This window comes from Protomyctophum bolini (genome assembly GCF_963924005.1).
Source record: "Protomyctophum bolini genome assembly, chromosome: 13".
NCBI lineage: Eukaryota > Metazoa > Chordata > Actinopteri > Myctophiformes > Myctophidae > Protomyctophum > Protomyctophum bolini.
Genome location: NC_137874.1, coordinates 20982411 through 20995271, shown reverse-complemented (window position 1 = coordinate 20995271; position 12861 = coordinate 20982411). Strand labels below are relative to the sequence as shown.

The 12861-nt window shown below is 41.0% G+C and overlaps 1 protein-coding gene across 1 annotated transcript; it reads right to left on the bottom strand.

Annotated features, from left to right (window-relative positions):
- Positions 1-24: 24 nt before the first annotated feature.
- smpd1 (sphingomyelin phosphodiesterase 1) lies at positions 25-12347 on the bottom strand. The gene is made up of 9 exons (XM_080779419.1): positions 12161-12347; positions 11741-12006; positions 10689-11009; positions 9816-10096; positions 9003-9176; positions 8474-8645; positions 7752-7828; positions 6434-6579; positions 25-2655 (listed from the first exon to the last, which is right to left on the bottom strand). The coding sequence occupies exons 2-9, from the start codon at positions 11990-11992 to the stop codon at positions 2243-2245; spliced, it is 1836 nt and encodes a 611-aa protein (XP_080635545.1). The 5' UTR covers positions 11993-12006; positions 12161-12347; the 3' UTR covers positions 25-2242.
- Positions 12348-12861: the final 514 nt, after the last annotated feature.

Below are 12861 nucleotides of genomic sequence, written 5' to 3'. Positions count from 1 at the left end.
AAGTTTAACGTGGTTGCATAACTTCATTACTTGTATGTTTAAAATACAAATTAAAAGCTCTGTTTCATACATATTCCAGCCATACACTAGGTTCTGATTTAGTAGTTGTTGGATATTGCATACTCAGGTTTTAATCTCCCCAACCTTTCTAAATCTCCACTACTAGCCAACTGACACCATGTTTCCACTAATATTCCTACAAAATGCTAAGCTTCTGATGGACTGTAGATGGCAATTTAAAATGGTCAGTTTAGACCTTGGGATGTGTGTTATAAAACCTAAATATAATCAACATACTCGACTCACTCATGGGTACTAGCTAAACCGGTGTGAAAATGTACCACTAGAAATTACTAGCAGTCTGAATAATGTGCTGCATCCTGTTGTACATTTGTTTTGTAAATGATCTGTATTTCTATAGAAAAGGGACAATTTAGAGAAAGCCATGTCAACACTAATGACCCGGCAGTGTGTTTATAGTAACTAGACTTTAGAATTAAGTTCTATACGGTACATGCATTGTATAACTGAATATTACAATATGAAAGAAATATTCACTCTATCACACTGACGTATGGACCCAAATGTATTGTATTGCATGTGGTTTCATACAGAATTACATTGGAGCTCTTTTAAACAGCTTTTTTTTTTCTTTTTGCATTTACACCAATTTAACAACATTATTTTCTGTAGAGACTAGATATATAAAATTACATTCCATGTCACTTCAACCACTCAGGAAGCATCATGTCAAACTCATTGTACATTTCTACATCTTCTAAACATCCACCTGATGCAAAGTTGAATTAAAGTGCATATCTGAAGGGGGCAATGTCTGTCAAATCTCCATTGAGCTTTAAACACAGCAAATGAAAAACAAACAAGAAAATACATTTGAAATAGACACTAAATGAATGAAATACATATGAAAATGTAGTATTTTCATAAATATTTTACTCCCATGTGGCAATTTTGAGGTATGAAGTGCTTTGCTGTATGAGGGGACTACTAACAATTTCCAAGCATGTAACTTTACAATGTAAAATGATTTGAGGAGAGGACCGTTTAACACATGCATCACAAGTCACAACAGACCTGTTCATTGGAAGGAAATGGCTTTTTTCCCCCTTTGCTAAAAGCCAATAAATAGAAGTGGGCCTTGTGCATAAAGGTTATGGCTTTCAGGATGAATGTCATCACTTCCCTATCTGTGCCTTAATGTTCTTATCAACACAGGGTAAGTAGTACAGGAAACCCTGGAGTACACATTGCAGTTGGCAGTGGGTCAGGAGGAGGACCCAATTATTGGGCCAATCTAGACACTTGACATTTTAATGCACATCGTCCATTAAGCTACACCAATGCCCCAAGCAAAACGAGGAAAGTTCTCATGCCCATCTAATACAGACACCCAGAATCCATCCATTGATCACTAAACCTCTTACATTCATGAAAAGGCAGGGGAATGATCTCACGTGATACTGTGTGTCATATCTCGTGATCTACTTACACATTCACTCCTATCACTTATTCTAAGGCTAAATAACGTTGGAATCGCTTGAGAGATGTCTACTAGCTTAGCTGACAACAGAAGGCAAACCTAATGAGTAATGATATCGATAACCACTTGTCTTAAAAAACATCCTCCTGACCTTTTAAATTACACGAGAACTTCACTCAGTATTGTAGAATATACTCAACATCCTGCTGTCTAACTAACTCACTACTACTTTGCATCCAGGATTTTATCCAGGATACATCACTTTTGATCTTTGACATTTCAAAACATGGCTTGAAAAACCTAAGGCCACTTGACAAACAGGCTTCCGCTGCAATGTGATCAACAAAAAGAACAATCTTAGAAAAATATTACTGAGAACAGCACAGTATGAGATCCAGTGCTGGGAGTCTCTTCAACAACTAAGCAGACGTTATTTCAGATTTTCATGTCCTCACAATAGAATGATAGGATTCAGATTGCAAAATCGCCCTTTAACAAGTTCCTGAGGTGGAGTCTTGATGAAGCAAGAATCAGAATTGAGCTGCTAATGTTATGCTACTGGTTATTGGTTCTTACCCCAAAAAGAAATATGAACCTACAGATTAACACATCTATCATCAATTTCCCTGAATTCCCCTCCAGCGATCAATCAATACATGTTTATTTTTTGGCTTGTCTTTCAACGAGGTTTTCATATATTATTTATTCACATATTCCCGGCCAAATTTGAATTCCATCTGATCAACAGAGAGTCTTCCTGGCAAAACCATTCAACAGGTCGCACTGTTCCAGGTCCTCGTAACGCCCGCTTCGCAGGAAGCAGAGCGTCGCGGTCTTACATGTTTCTTTGCAGGGCTGTGACACGTGACCTTTGTGTCTCAGGAACCAGAACTTCTGGAAAGCCTTGTCATCGTTGAGGAAAGTCTTAATGAGCCCATCCCAGTCAGAGGGTAATGCACTGGACAGGCCGTAGGCCTCGCTGGCTCTGTACAGCAGGTTCCATTTGGGGTCGGGGACCGGGAGGTGAGACAGCCCAACCCCGTGAGGCCCAGGCTTGTGGTTGGCCTCCGTCAGGTTGAGGATGTACGTTTCGTGGTCTAGCACCAGCCGAGAGCTGCCCTTGTAATTCCCGTCCATGAGGTAGACGCGATAACCTAGAAAGTAAAAGTAAATGCAAACCTCCTAATTATAGTTACTGAATATCTCATCATTCATTGACAAACGCACCCTCCCCGCTCACCTTTCCTATGACATTTCCATTAGGCTACAATATTTGCTAGTAAGGATAGTATCCATTTTAAGGGTAGCAAAGCTCAGGAGGTTCCATGTTCTGGCTCCTCTAGGCTTAGTGATGAAGTGCCCCTGAGCCAAGACACTACACTGTTCCCTGGGTGCTGTTCAAGAGTTTCCCCAATTCCCACAGCTCCTAATATATTGCTAAAATAATTCATCAAAGTGTTCCCATAATTTCTTTGAGCAGTATAGTTAGGATGGGATAAATGCAGAAGTCAAATCCAGGTATGTACAAATGTGTAATTGCCCTGTATCTGTAAGACAATTTATGAGAAAAAGGAAGCAAGGAAAAGATTCATGTCCACCAAGGTCTCTTGCATATGAACAGGCAGTTAACGCTTTCAACTGATAATGCAAGTACATTTTTACAACACTGCAAGTTGTAAAGATAGAAACCGAAAGTAAAAATGCCTCATTGTATTGTTTTATGCTGGATGTACTGTAGACCAGTGTGTTTCTCAATGGGGGTACGTGTACGTACTAAATTGGGTATGCCAGAGAAAGTGGACAGACTGTGAACCTAATGGTGCGTTCACACGGGCAGATCAAACGGTGCAAAGACGAGTTGATTTGGAGCAGCTACATACATCATTGAGTCTTTGCAACGTCATGTCGTTGGCTTCCATTGACAATGGTTGACTGCATCTTTTACATCTGCCCGTGTGAATGCACATAACCAATTAGACCAGTTCAGTAGAACAATATTATGAACCAAAATGTTGTAGTCAGGTTTGAGGACCCCCTCTAAAACGAGATGATGCATCTCAAGGGGCTTATCCTTTAAATAAAAGCTACTTGGATTCATAAATCAGGGGTACAGAAACAACTAGAAAAAGTGCCCTTCTGGGCACAGGTCTCCACCAGGAGGATATAGGAGTGTGTCAGTGTGTGATGTTTGGCTAAATGTTTAGGAGTAATATAAACATGTTTTCTTCATTTTGTTGAGGAAATGCAGAGCCAGATCACTCATAGCATCTCTGAGGATAGAATTCTGGATGAGCAGTTTGTACAAAAAGGCCACTCCTGAAAACTTTGGAAGGCAATCTTAGCCAATCAGTGTAGAATCTGAGAAATCCAACAGACTCGTCTTGATCAAATGACTACAGACAGAGATCATGTGTACCGATTTGTGTGAGATTTGGATGAAATCTGTGTGACTAACATAAACAATGTGTTTTTCAGAAATCGGCCTCATGGTGGCGCTATAACCGGCAGATGTGGAGGGATGCAGGGAAAATGTTTTTCCATGGCCTCTAGGGAGTGTGCATACATAAGTTGTATTACAGATTGATGCAGTTATATGTTATAGCACCACCAGAGGCTGATTTGGAACAAAATGAGTGGCGTGTCGTCCACAGCCTAGTGGAAATGTGAGTGTATAATTTCACGGAAATTGCACACTGTGATTTGTGGCATTTTCCATTTTGTTGGAAACGGACCAATCATGGGAGCTTTGGAAGCCAATCTTAGCTAATCAGGATGGAAGATGGGAAATGGTGCAGATCAGTGTTGATCACATGACTATGGAGATAGTGTATACCGAATTGTGTGATGTATGGATAAAGGCCCTCATTTATCAATCGAGTGTAAAATCTGCCACAGATTCGAGTGCAGGTTTCGTAGTACACCCACGTCGCCACGGCATTTATAAAGTGATCGCAAACAGCTGATCCTTCCTTCATTTAGTTCTGACGTTAATAAATGTGACGGCTGAAATCTATCTGGCACGCCCTATGAAATCAAGCCTCGCCCTCGTTTTTGCGACCTGAACCACTGCTATACGATCTGGAAACCATGGTTACCGTGCCTTTCTGCCCGCCTCACCCCCCTCTCTCATACACACAGACGCACACACGCTGCACACACACGCAACTTGCAAGCCCAACTAACTGGTGTGTTGTTAAATAAATAAAGAACGAACACCTGCATGAATTAAATAAAGTTGTAGGCCTACCCCGTCTGTTTCCCTCTCACCTCTCTTGCCTGGCTGTCATGTTCACGCACGCACGCACCTACATGACACATCGACATCGCATCGCCATGAATGGAATACGTTTGGGCTGGCCTATATTAATTTTACCCATTCCTAAGTCCAAAAGTCCACCAAGTCCTGTGGGTGACTCAGTGATGCCTGCATGAGAGATAGGCTATCATGTCGTCAAGGCAGTCATAATCAACGTTTATGTAGTGATTTGATCATTGATGAACGAATCATAAACATATGGATGAAGGCTTGCCACTTGCGCTGGTATGTGTTGGCGACGCACGCCGCGGTCCCGTCCTCCCGACCCCCGAAAATGATCTTGCTTTTATCTGAACTGTCAAAGCACTTATTTAAATGGTGAATGATTAAGCCCCTTACGCCTATAGCCTGCTACTTGCAAATAGGCAAGCTATGCTTGTCATTGTCACTTGGAAATAAAGGCGTGCAGTCTATTTATTCCTTTTTTTATAATATCATAATCACATATGCCGCATCACTGGCATTGCATGCTCCCAAATCATCTCACAAGTGCGCTCGCATAACAAGGCCAGTAAAGCACTGGTTGATTAAGCACAAACTAATACATTGTAAACATGTTATATTGTTTTTAATTGCGCGATTTTAATTACTTGTAAAGTTGGAAATCTCTCCCTTTTTTTTTTACATACACATACCGTTTTATATTAACATTTTAGGAGTGAAAACATATGTTTAGATGCCTGTGACAGCGTGTCAGCAGTTCAGACAATGCTGCTCCGCTTGTGTACGACAGAAAAACAGCCAAGGACAAAGCGTACGCCAGCTGCCGACCAGACGCGAGTAATTTCGGCGTGCACCCATATTTTGGCGTACGCACGGTTGATAAATGAGGGCCAAAATGTGTACGAGTAATCTACAGAAATGCGTTTTGCCTAAATCGTCCTCATAGTGGCGCTATAACAGGCCGTTGAGGCATATTTGGGGCATCCAGGGAGTGTGTGTGCAAAGTTTGGCATGGATCAGATAACGGACAGACGGAAGAACGGACGGACGGACACACGCACATACACGGACGGAGTGCAAAACATACTCTCTCCCCATGCCTTCGGCCTGGTGGAGACAAAAAGCCGGTTTGAGAACCAAAGCTGTAAACAACCTTTCCAAGCCGCAATACAACCTTTGTTCCACAAATCTATGGCTTCCTTGTTGTTCGTCACTGTGAACTCACTTTCACTTCACATCTGTCCACGACCTCCCCCGCAAAACCCCTGATCTAGACCAGGTTTTCATTTCAAAGAGTGGTCCAAGGACACCCAGGGGTCCTTGATGACCTTTTACTATAACTCCACTCAGCTGAAATTACAGTACAAAACATGTTCAATAAGTGACCTTTTTAAGCCCCTCCGACGTCTGACTTTCAGACATGACGTCATGTGGCAGGCTGGCAGCCAACTCTATGGATTTTTAATATTTGTCTTATTCATGCCTCCCGTCAATAATAAATGACTATTCTAAAACTGTGTTATTGTGTCTCACCAACACCTGTAACTTCTTCAGTAGATCTGGGCCATGAGTAATGTGATGTCTTCAATATATCTGGGTCATGAGATGTCTTCAGTATATCTGGGTCATGAGTCATGTGATGTCTATACAGTATATCTGGGTCATGCTCTCACCTGGGTTGAGGTTGATATAGGTGGTGACACTGGGAGCGATGAAGGCCACGCCCACTGGCCGAGTCATCGTTGCCTCGTCGTAAAACATCTGGAACTCATCCAGGTGTGTATGGCCGAAGAACTGTCCAGTGATTGTGCTCTCATATCTGGAGCATAGAAATGTACACAAATCACCAAGAGTTGTTTGTTGGAACATGTAAACCTTGAATTTTAATCACTTATAGAGCTCGATAGTGTTGTGTCAACAGTGAAAACATCACATGATGCAGCTTTCAAATATTACCCAAGGTCAGCTGTTGGGGAACTGACATTTGGAAAAGATCAACCACCCCCAAGGCAAGTAAAAAAAATCATGAATAGACTAAAAATGCTGATGATAATCTCAGGGCTGAAATATTTTCCACTATGTACATAAATCTAGTTTTGCATCCAAACATCCTGCATTTTTTGTCAGTGTGCAAGCTTTGCTACTGGAAATATGCTAGCTTTTCTTGCATGTGGCTCAATCTTTTGTAGCTCATGGGTCAAGAGTGCAGACCTTTCTAGATTATTGGCAGAACTAAAGGCGCACACTATACATGGACATTCGACCAAAAGCACAGAGGAAGTTGACTTTGGGGAAGTGAACCAAATACGTCTTGACAGGAAGTCATATACTATTTGTAAACTGTCTGCATCAGTTTGTACCAGTTCAAACAAGATTAAAAAAAAAATCTAAAAGTACCTAAAGTCAAATCCCAGTAAGCCATTGGTGATTGTTAATAAATAAGTTTTACTCTTATGTACCTGTACACAAGATGTAACAATAAAGTACAACCTAGAACTAGCTATGTCTAACAGTTTGATGTCCTCTATAAAAACAGCAGCAGTAGTGCTGCTCAATAGCCTCAACAACAGTTAAAGCAAAAGCCATTAGCTTGGCTGGGTTGTGCGTTGTGCTCTGCGAGGACAGATGTGTGAAGACATCATGTACAGTACATTCATGATCTCATCATAGAATAGATATTCACTGTAGTGTACAGTGTACATGGTCCCGTTTTAAAATATTGGTTAACTTATGCTGCAAGGAAAATCATCTTGGATAAATGAGAAACCACTGACAAAGAAGCATTCTTGGCTAAATAAATAATTTTATACCACTGAGCTTTGCAGCCACTTTATTACATCCAGTCATCCACCTGCATATTTGTTGAACGTGTGTAGTGTGCATTTCTGTTCAAGTCTGAGTTGTGTCCACTTGTAACATTCCTGGGCTGTATTTGTTCTTAGTTCTGTAAAAGAATAAATGTATTGGAAGAAAATTAAGTAAACTAGCTACCTGTTGATAATATGATAGTAGTTCCAGCTCCAGCTGCCCAGACAGAGCCCAGGAGGGATGTGACCAATGATGTGCACCTAAGCCAGGGGGAAGAAAAAAGGTTCAAATAATTTCGTTCTCGTTCACTAAAAAGATTTGTTCCAACGATTTGTCCACCACTTCAGCCAGTGAAAATGTTGCATTTTGCCACAGACTGACTGAACCTCTGAAAATGAACGACTCGAGGAACGATAACGTTTGAGGAAGTCCAAACTCGTTTCCGTTCACACAAAAGACATCATTTCGAACTAATTACCTGGCTGATGCCAGCTACAGTACAGTGGATGGCCTTCTAGTGTCATCAGTTGTGAGCTCATTATAATTACACATGAAATCAAATTAGGAAAAGAGTAAGTTCATTGGTTGATAGAGGTTGTGAGTACAAATGTAAGAAGTTGCAAAGTCAAATCTGTGGTTTAGTTTACAGGTTAGTTACAGAAATGGGGAACAGCTGAATGTCCTTATTGACTCATGTTGAAACCAGAACTATACTGTAGCGGTTTGCCATCAAAATACACAAATCAAACCCCCACAAACTGCATGCAAGATACAGCAACCGAGCATACCTGGTTAAAATGAAAGTGAAAGCCAGAATCTTAAACAATAGGTCTAGCAAAATGTACTTCCTATAATAATGTAACAACTCTTTGCCTCCCCTCATTGTCCAACATATTCCTTCTCACCTTTTCTCCTTTGTCCTCACTGGCCTGGAGGATGTGGACAAGCCACTGCAGCTGGTTTGCAGGATCGGTTGAGTTTACCATCAGCCAGAAATTCTCACGAGCACAAAAGTTCATGTTGAGGGACACCACTCTGAGGCCAGGCTGGACCAAGGTGGTATAAAACCCCCCATATCTGGAATTAACACAAACAGTAGCTAAAGTTCATATTTCAAGTGTAAATAAAGAAGTGGAGAACTAACGTTAAGGTCTCGACCACAGATTAAATTAACTCAATTTAAAAGTGTAATTCGTATTTATTAACATGAATGATCTTAAAGATTTTTTACTTTGTTATCCGTTGTTTTACTCAGATGTATGTACGTAACGTACATTGTTTATTTTGACGGAAGTGTAGACTTTGTGCACCCATTCGAATGAGGAAATTACGTGCGCAGAGACAGTGTTAAGGAGAACGCCTAACTCTATGGACCAGAGCTAAATGCAAGTTCCAAAATAACCCTTTCAATTTCATCCATATTAGATTATTCACCGGAGAGTCTTCAGGGCCTCCTGTGATAGCCATGGGGCCCATTCCTTGGCCATGGTGTCATACAGCCAGGATGTGGATCTGTTGCCATGGATAAATGGTGGAGGGAAGCTGTTCACTGGAGTACTCTCATGGTTCCCTATGGCAGGGTACACTGTTACATTGGGTCCCAGGTGCCTGGAATTGAGAGGAGTGGGTTAGCAAGTGTGGTTTACATCAGTGATTCTCTAACTTTTCAAGGATATTATATCCATTATACCACAGACCCGCATTTGATATGATTTTTTTTATCCCCGAGACCCCAATATGCAAAACCCTCATCGCAAATAGAATACATTTATTTGTTCCACTTGTACACTATTTGAGTTACAGATCTGTAAGGGTCCATTTGATTCCTGATTGATCAATTACAAGTTACCCATGGCTTACTTACACATGTGACCCAATTGAGGTAAAAAACAGGTCAAACTTTGTCTGCTATTTGAGGTTAAACTGAGTCAACTGCTCCATCATAGAAATCCAATTATAGTTGTCAATAATCAACGGCAGTCAATTGAGACTGCAGCTGGTTAAGACTGACAAAGATATATACTATCAATAAAAAGGTAGAAAAAGCCCAAAACATATCTGACAGATAGATATTGATATTAATTTGATCAGAAATTCACCTGATATTGTCCATCCATACATACATACATTTTTATGTAGTTATTTCATAGTTTAATATTTTCTGTAAATCACAGAGTCCTGCAAGCCTATGCATGAATTGAAAGAACTAATAAAAAACACAGTGTTTAACAGTGAACATGTTCTTACTTGTGAATAAGCCTGGAGATGGTTGTGAGCTCAGAAAGCTGTTGTTGTCTGGTCTGAGACCAAACGTTGTGTGCTGGAATATCACCGGTCCAGTAGACCCAGTCCCAGGGCCCAGTTCTGGCAGCATTTTCCAGAAGGTTCTCCACGGTCCATAGAGGAAGGTCACACTTACTGTATGTCCCCCAGTACCCAGCCTCTCTACGATACCATCTAGGGGACCCTGACTCATTACGGCAACACAGAGGGTCCTTACAGTCTGCACTGCTGCCCACTGCATACTCCTGCATATGGAAATGACCAGAGAATTTGTTTCATTAAAGCATGTAATCCGTGATAAGCTGTGACTACTAGCACTCGGTTTACACTTGAACATTTTGGATGGAACGACTAAATGGCTTATACTAATTTAGTTGCATTGGTTGCAGCAATGAATACAGAAATGGTCACAATTTGTTCAACAATGAATTCAGGAGAGATGCACCAAACGCACATTTCCTAAAGGTTCAGTTACATAACATGGATTCCTTTCCACACACATTAGATCCAGACAGTATGCCATTTTGGACACAATTCAGGCATTTATGACGCTCTTAATCCAGTGGTTTACAGTACTTCAAGTGATTTACAGTAAGCAAGAATAGAACAAGGTAATACATAAAATGCATAGAAATAGTCACCAAGTATCATAAGTAACCTAACATCCATCTAACGCTATGTCTACATAATAATACTATGCTATTTTTTAAATTGCATAATAAGTGACACACACACACACACACACACACACACACACACACACACACACACACACACACACACACACACACACACACACACACACACACAAACACACACACACACACACACACACACCTTGTCCCAGTGGACATCAGTAAGGAACAGGACCCTGCTCTGAGGAGACCCAGGTTTGGGTGGAGTCGGAGGGGTAACGGGAGGCTTCGGGACCTTAGGCAAGGTGATGTTCCAGGGGGCGTAGATGTCAAATTTGCCACAGGATGGTCCCACAAGCAAAGCACATGCTTCAGAGGGCCACAGCAACGACTCCTGCAGGGCTCGGATAAAGTCTTCCCTAAACAGCTCCGTTATCTCGCGGCACACTCGCTCATCAGCCAAGTGAAGACGAATACATGCTTCACATATGGCGTGAATCACACGCTCTTCATTTGTATCAGTCTAGCAAAGGCAAGAGAAAAGGTGATTGTAGGGAGACATAAAGAGAAATAAATTATTTGGGCAAAACATGAAAAGTAGGTTATAGCCTACTTTGATTAACTGAATTAATTGATTTCACAGTATGCAGAATGGGTACATTTCAAACGAAAGCACAAGTCAATAGGCATACAATACTGATGTTTCATTTACTGATAAATAAACCCCCATTTATGGTCAAATAAAATAGTCAAGATCAGTTATCTCAGAAGCCAACTGTAATTTATTTCTCCAATGATACGTTATTAGATTATTACAAATAATACAATTGAGTTATTAACCTTACTGATAAGGTTGAACAGTCTTTTCATTTGATTTGGAAACATTACAATATGTTCCGTCTGAGCGAATGTAACCACCACTCGAGTACACAAACGTAACATAGCCGTGGAATGTTAAAAGTGCTGCGGCTGATAGAAAAATGTCAAAGGTTATCATTTGTGGTGCATAAATTGACATTTCCTCTAACTTTTAAATTTCTGCCAAGTTGAGTAGGCCTTTCTTTCAGAAAGTTAAGACAGGTCCCAGAATTTACAAAACAACTTTGATCTTTGTGTCATTTAGCCTACACTATGAATAATAAATAATTGAATTAGTGCATCTAGTATAAATTAACATGACAATTGTTTTACGTGAGATATAGGGAGGATAAGCGTAACTACTTATAGATTACATAACAAACATATGATATTTACCAGGAGAGCGATATCAACAATAGTAAAAACAGCTTCGCAAACACGACAAGTGATGTTCCTCCAGTTGAACCCGACCGTGAGGCGGCTGACCTGCTCCATGAACACCACCCCACCTGAACTTGAACCAGGGCCACCCTGCAGGTCCTGCTGAACCGGGTGACAGGTCCCAGACAGAATCAACATTAAAACGAGGGCAGCGCTTAATGTCATCATGGTGCTGCTAAGTGCAGGGGGTGTCGAACAGAGCCTCATTCTTACACAGCGACCTGCAGAGGAAAGAGCAAGATATCAGGAAGGAAACTAATCTACAGAGTTGAGCTTGTAGCATCTCTCTGCTGTTTTTGAGGCATTTAGATATATTCTGCTGAGTGCTGAGTGCTGCTGTTGCTGTATGTTACACAACCAATAACTTTGTCGTACCTCCTCCAAGTTGGATTCCTGTTGGCGTTGACACTCGTGGAAGTGTGCCGTCGTTCGCTCTTGTTCGACGGGGTGAGGTGATAGTGCAGGAACTGATCGAGGAACAGGACCTCCTCTGGGTCGTTTGTTGTGGTCGTGTTGCTGCTGTGCACAGTGTTTATGTAGACAGAGTGTGCTCGCTGCTGTCCTGTGGAAGGAACCTGCTGTCCTGTGGAAGGAACCTATCAGCTGACGTATCACGTGATGATTCACGTCACACAAAGAAAGAAGACTTTGCAGACCGGGGTCTTGTCTGACCATTTACAAGACCTGATGACAATCAATCAATCAATTATCACCTATTCAACTTAATTCAAACAAGCGCTCACGTATACAGTAGGCTATAACATGCCATCTCGATCCTTCGTGGGCATTTTTGACAAAATAATGTATACCCCGATCAAGGGAGGGTTTTATGTTTTTATATTCATTCATTTGTACACATTTAAATATACTTGATTGAATGGATATTATTATATATTATAATATAATATCAGCCAATATATATTGGCTGAATTTGGCACCATAGCACTGAATGTCTGAATCTAAGGAGAAATCTGATGGGTTTGTCTATGAAAATCTCTCAGTCTTGTCTTGTGCAAAAACACCAACAACTACAGGTATAAAATAAAACACGTTATGACTATGAGCACATTAATGAT